Source organism: Trachurus japonicus, chromosome 18, assembly GCF_045865225.1.
Source record: "Trachurus japonicus isolate A0001 chromosome 18, Traja_1.0".
Taxonomy (NCBI): Eukaryota; Metazoa; Chordata; class Actinopteri; order Carangiformes; family Carangidae; genus Trachurus; species Trachurus japonicus.
In genome coordinates, this window is record NC_140924.1 from 3,721,324 (window position 1) to 3,728,135 (window position 6,812).

General features: G+C 44.8%; 1 protein-coding gene across 1 annotated transcript; it reads left to right on the forward strand.

The window, feature by feature from the left end:
- Window positions 1-6,135, forward strand: LOC146968370 (cell surface A33 antigen-like). The gene is made up of 3 exons (XM_085759108.1): window positions 1-127; window positions 3,814-4,173; window positions 5,374-6,135. Exons 1-3 carry the CDS (start codon window positions 64-66, stop codon window positions 5,631-5,633), a joined length of 684 nt encoding a protein of 227 aa, XP_085615234.1. The 5' UTR covers window positions 1-63; the 3' UTR covers window positions 5,634-6,135.
- Window positions 6,136-6,812: the final 677 nt, after the last annotated feature.

Consider the following 6,812-nt stretch of genomic DNA (forward strand, 5'->3'; position numbering starts at 1 on the left):
CCTTCCCTCTCTGTCAGCTGCTCTGTTTACTTTCAGTTCAGTTTAAATGTCTCACCGACCGACATGTCTTCGTTGTTTCTCGGGTTCTGTTTTCTGAAATACTACTGCCTTATATCTGCAGCTGAAGGTGAGTGTGTCTATGTGTGTGTTTGTGTGCGTGTGACGCTTCCTGTCTTCGTCTGACGACAGCTGCTGTTATTGTTATTGTTATCACAGCTGTTACTGCTGTGTGACGTAGTTTATGAATCTAAGTTAAGAAGTAAGAATAAACAAATAATAACGACGGAATGACTGACTGTCAACATCAACATCGTAGGCTACCAATGCTCACTAAGTTTCAGTTGAAAATAAAAGGAAAACAGCAAAAGTGAAACTATAATCTTCTATTCATTAGCTAGATTAAAACCCATATGACTTCTGTTTTTTGTTTGGTCATTGTCTTTGACAGGGAAGTGCACATAGAGGGGCAGGGGCTCAACTTCATAAAAGGGCAGTAGCTATATGCATAATATTTTTCAGGCCTTTATATCTAAATAATTAAATTAAATTAAATTACATTTACTATTTAGTCGGTTGAGAAAGCCTGCACGCCTTCAGGACTGCAGTCAACCCGCTATAACAATTTCCCAACTTCCTGAAACAGAGTCATGAGTTCTGAACTGGTAGGCTACTGTAAGGCTGATATGGTATTGGGTGGTGCACATTAAAGCAGAAGTAAGTGATATATTTGTGTTAATATAAGTCTTAAATAGTTCTATCTTCCGACAGCAATCACTTACATAGAGTGTTTGGACTGAAACACGGGTCTGTCAGTCACTCTGCTCTGCTCTGAGCCCAGGAGAAAACATTTATCGTATCCTACAGTTTTTATCCAATGAGGAGAGAGAACGGCATGCAGGGCTGTGTGTGCAGCCAAGGGACGCCGTGAATGTGGCGACGTAGGGACGAGGACTGTTATGGTGCGTTCAAGGAAACTCGTATTTTTCCGACCGTGAAGTCGTACCAGTTCGATCTGGTACGACTTCACGGGTCAGAAGTTACGAGTGGCCGTTATAGTGACTTTCACAGGTAAAACAGGTCGGAGAAACACGAGTGGGTTGCCTGGAACGCTACAAAGTCGTAAGTCGTGACTTGAAGCTGTAATTTACGGTTTCAAAAGCCTGCCTGGAACGCAGCATTAGCGAAAACGACCGGACCACTTACTTCTGCTTTAACATGACTTGCAGGAAAAAAAAAATCATGTGAGTGCAAGTGCAAAATTGTAGGCTACAGGCTTCACATCTATATGTGATAAAACCAAGAAATGACTACTGTGACTGCTACTGTGCATGTTTCAGAACAGCAGCAATGTTTACAACAGCAACTTACCGGTAACTCAACATACAATGTCAGGTAAAGAAATGAAAGAAAAACAAACACATTGAAACACATTACAGGACTTACATACACACACACACACACACACGCACACGCACACGCACACGCACACACACACACAGTCAGTGAAATCAAGCTGAGTGAGTGATTCCTCCTGTTGCTGCTGCTGTTCACTACATTCAGGTGATGTTAGACAGAGGACTTAACTCTTAACAAGCAGTTAGCCAAGCAAACACAAATGGGAGCTTTTCCGCATATGACTCATATTAAGCTTGTTGAATGGAAGTTATGTTGGTGGATTCATAACTTAGAAAAGTCGCTCCACTGTCACGTTTCTCATGTGCATTATTGTGCAACACACAGAGTTATCGATGAGGCAGCAGCTTGTAACTTCTCTCTCTCTCTCTCTCTGGACGTGCATGTGAGGGAGTGCGCACCGCGGGGCCGCCACCCAGAGGAGCAGCAGCGGACAGAGAGGCTGCGTTGGGCTCAACACACACACACACATGCTGTGTATATTACAAGGAAATGCGTAGGGTAGATAACCATGGCATTTTTTACAACGCCCTTGTTTTTTTTTTACATCCCCATGCACAACAGGAATTTATTTACTTGTTGAAAAAAACACACACACACATAAAAAGGGCACTTTTTAATATGAGGCAAAAAGGGCAGGGGCTCAAGCACCCCTTGGGCCCTACTGTATGTGTGCACATGCCTGGTCCTTGGTTTAAAAAGAAAATCTGAATATACCATAGGACTTTTTGAAGGAATACATCAGTATAACATGTTCTGCACCAGTGTCATCATCGCACTGTCACACTGTCAAACTGAAGATGTTTACAGATGTTATACATGATCTCATTATGAAGTAATGTAACATTAGCTCGCTCAACGGGAGTGTTGTTGCTATAAACCCCACCTGACATCTGTGTTTGTTCAGTCAGGCTGAATTGAAGAATCTGAATTTGGTTTGACTTGAAGTCAATATGACTGAATCGTGTATGAAAGGTTAGAGGGCTTTTAATTTGAAGGGCCAGATACTGTCAGTTTTTGTTTTAAATGGTAAGTCCCTGCAATAACGTGGTTGTAAGACACAGATCAGTGATTGCAATCAAGCAGGAGGCGGGGCTGAGTGACCGAGATCAGAGATAAGATGGTGAATCACTGTTATGTAAAGCGATACTTAGCAACTTTCAGTTTTGGTTGAGTTTGGCGGCGCCAGTGGAACAAGTGGTAGTGTTTTGCCTGAAGGAAGACTCCATTGCCCATGAGCACCGGCATGTAGCGTTGTAAACATCCTTAGCTCCCGATCGCGTGCAACAACTCGGTGTTGACCTGTTGATCTGCTTGTTTTGTGATATTACAATCAGTATCTCCTCGTTCATGGTGTCAACGAGGTGAAACGGTGTCTGAAAACCTCTGACCTGTTGACTTCAGGCCTCGGCCCATTAAAACATTTTCAAGCTTTAGGGCGGGAAATATGATCGGCCATAAATACGGTGTATTTTATTTAGAAAATTAACCTGGTGTTTTTGTTTTGTATTTTGCACACAATTTCCTGTCCTGCACAAGCTGTTCTCTGATGAATTTATGCACGGTGCTGCAGTGTTGAGTCACGGCTCCGGCACCCGGCCCCGTGACTCAGCGGTGCCTGATGGAATTTGCTATTCCTCTTTCGTTTTTTAGTATCTTCAGACAAAACTTGCTGCTTCTGCCATGATAGAGGTAGTCTCATAGGCATTCGCGGCGACTACCGTCTTTTTAACGAATGGGGAAAGGGGGGAGGGACAGTCAGCACATTTGTAGTTTTTTGTGTGGAGGGGTTCCTACCATCCACCTGGAAGCTGTTTAGTGCCAGTGAAGGCGATACAGACCATAATGATACAGACCCCCTCAGGCCATGACAGAGGTGTCATTCAACCTGTTGTAAGTCGATGTATCATCACAAAAGTTTCTTTGAGAGACTGTGGTGAACCCAGATGGGCCTGTGGCCGCCATGGGAACCACTGTGTCATTATCTGCTACGATTGGTCAACTAATGGCGGCAGTGGCTCAGGCGGTAGAGCGGGTCGTCCAATGATCAGAGGGTCGGTGGTTCAAATCCCACTCGTCGTAGTGTCCTTGGGCAAGATACCTAACCCAACTTGCCTCGTGTAAATGCGTATGAATGATCATGGTGGTGGTCAGAGGGGCCATTTGGCGCACATTGGCTTCCGTCAGTCTGCCCCAGGGCAGCTGTGGCTACACACGTAGCTTACCACCACTGGTGTGAATGTGTATGAATGAATAGTGGTTTCTGTAAAGCGCTTTGGATATCGTGAAAAGCGCTATATAAATGTAAACCATTATTATTAATGACCACTGTTGGTCGACCAAGAAGATCTTTGTCAGGGATGCAGCCGTACTCCTGTCTAACAGTTTCTTCCTGCTCAGTGCCAGATGTGGTGAGACAGAGGAGTGGACATGACGCCATCCTGCCGTGTCGCGGTCCCACAGCGGCGTCCATCACTCTGCTGGAGTGGAGCAGGATCAAACCCAGGGTGGATGGATACGTCTTCTTCTACCGCAACAACCGCTCCTACGAGAGCTACCGCCATCCGACGTATCGAGGCCGGGTGGAGCTGAAGGAGGAGTCGGCCCTGAAGGACGGAGACGTCTCCGTGGTCCTGAGGAACGCCACCGTCCTCGACAGCGGGACGTACGAGTGTCGGGTCACGACCACCGAGGTGGAAGGAGGTCAGAAGAAGCACGTGGAGCAGAGCAGCCTGGTGCAGCTGACGGTCACAGACTCAGGTAGAGTCTCAGGGTGTTTTCACACCTGCAGTGTTAGTGCGCACTAAATTTAGATCGCACTAAATTTGGTCCCGTTTGGGTCAGTGTGTGAAAGCACATCGCACTCTAATGCACCAGAACTAGTGCAGCCTGAGGAGGTGGTCTCGTCTCGTCTCGTCTCGGTTCGGCTCCAGCTGAACTCTGGTGCACTAGTTGATGTGTGAAAGCAACCGCACTCTGGTGCGACCCAACTGCCAGGCGAACTCAACAAGTTTGAGCTAAAAGGGCTCCTGTAGTCATTGACAACGGGTTAACGCAGCGGGGAGACCGCCCGCTGCTCCAGTGCTGCGGAGCTCTGACCCACAAACGAAGCAGCAGCAGCAGCAGCGGGGCAGCCGGTCGCTGCGTGTCCACTGAGTCGCTCAGACACCGGACAGGTCGGCAGGTCCGTCCCTTGTGTCCGCGGAGCAGCTGGTTACCGTGGTTACCGAGCTGCAGAGGTCCGCCCGTGTTTAACGTTTAACCGGGAACTAACGGGACCGAGCTGGGTGAACGCAACCGGAAACCAGCCGGAAGTACCAAACAGAGTTATACATGCAAACAATATAGAAATAAATGACCAGAGCTACTAACAACCGGCCCTACTGGAGTCTCCATCAGGAAAGTTTTATCAATCAGCACTTCCAGATTTCAACCGGTAGTCATGGAGACGTGACGCTCTCCAAGTTTGGTCCCGAGTGACAAAAAGCAGGTGTGAAAGCAACCGCACTAACTGAAAAAATGAAACAATGTATCAGTTTAACATTTGGTAATCACTAAACATGTGTGAAAACACCCTCAGAGTCAAAGGGCCCCGAGTTCCGAGCCGGTTCCTAGTTCAACCAAAACTTTATATGAGAGTAATATGGCCCGACACAAAAAGGTCCATAAAACTACACAACAACCATTTTAATATTCCTCCACACTGCTCGTCCACTGCAATCCAAGTGTCCTGAAGGGAGATAGTCCAGAGTTTACTGGAAACTACCTCATTTAGGACATTTTTACAGCCTCAACAGTCCTGTAGTGAATTTGCCTGGTGCGCTCTCTCGTGTTCACGCAACGCACACAAACGTGACCGGACTTGCCTCAATGACGTTGTTTCGGGTAAATCCAGCAGTTTGAAGAGGAAATGCATTCATCACCCACCTGACAACTGATATCTCACATTTTTCTCTGCAGGAGAAACAGAGGAGCTGAGGGAGACGGCAGGAGACGAGGAGGCAGGAGACGAGGAGGGAGGAGACGAGGAGGGAGGAAAAGTGGATGCATCTGTTGGTGTTGTTGTTGGTGGTGATGTTGGTGTTGGTGTTGTTGTTGGTGTAGTTGTTGGTATCATTGTGTTGTGTATTGGTATTGTGTTTGTGTGGTTTATAACCCCGCACAGACCAAAACCAGAGAAGAAGAACAGGGAGAAGGAGAAGGAGACTAGTTTGCTGTGAGCGTCACCAAACTCTGTGTGTGTGCACTTTATGGGGGTCGTTGTGCTTCTTTATCATTTCAAATGCAGCGCTAACCCATTTATTAAACGAAGGTAAACCTGCACAGATACCACTGATAATATACCACAAGTCAATAGAATAAGCTTAAAACAAACTAATCACTTTGTTTTAAATCACCATTGAGACGTTATTATTTGCTACAACTTTGATCATTCCAAGTTTTATTATTGTCTTCGACTGTCTTATTACTTTATTTTTCTTTTAAATGTACCTCATTCATTCTTTTTTTTATTAGAATGTAATTCTATGCCTTTGTAAAGCACCTTAAATTGTGCACCTTATTAACTGTTGTGAAAATAATATACTTTCCTTATGTGATCAGAATGTTGTAAAAATCATGTATGGCAGAAACTTGATAGGATTTATGGTCTCAGTGTCATCATGCTTTTCCATTCAGGTAACCACTGTGGAGTGTCCATTGGCATCTGTAATAAACCACTAAGATGCTCATCTCTTTTGTCTTGTTTGTTGAAATTCACAAAACACAAATACATTTGCCTGACTGAAAATGAGAAAGTTGAGTAAAGTCCAGTCTGTTTGTGGACCAGAACCTGGATCCTGCAGAGACACAGATGAACTCATAAACAACATTCCTCCTCTGCGTTGAAACATGCAGTTGTTTCTAAAATCAAAATAAAATGCATTGGGACAAAATGAGTTTGACAACTCAGCTCCCATGATGACGAGCCACATGATCAACTCATGATACACACACACACACACACACACACAGAGACTTGGAGCTGCAGGATGATGTCTTGATGTTTATTTATGAACTGGACTTGAGTTTACTTTAACTTTCTCTTTCTGCTTCAGGTCAGGGAAGTCGGAACAAAATGTTCTCGGCTGTCAGCCAACGTTACAAAACACACAAACATGCACATGAACACACACACGCAGCCTTGTGTTGAGAAAGCATTCCTGCCCCCTGCTGGTAGACACATGGTACTTCTTCCTTACAATTCTTAGTTTTTTTCTGAAACATTATTATTACATATTAGATTAAAATGAACATATAGAAACTAAAAATATGCTGCAATCAAAATTTATAAACACATGTATCTTTGTTATAAAGGTATAGATACAAACTGTGATTATAAGAATATTGTTTGTGATGAT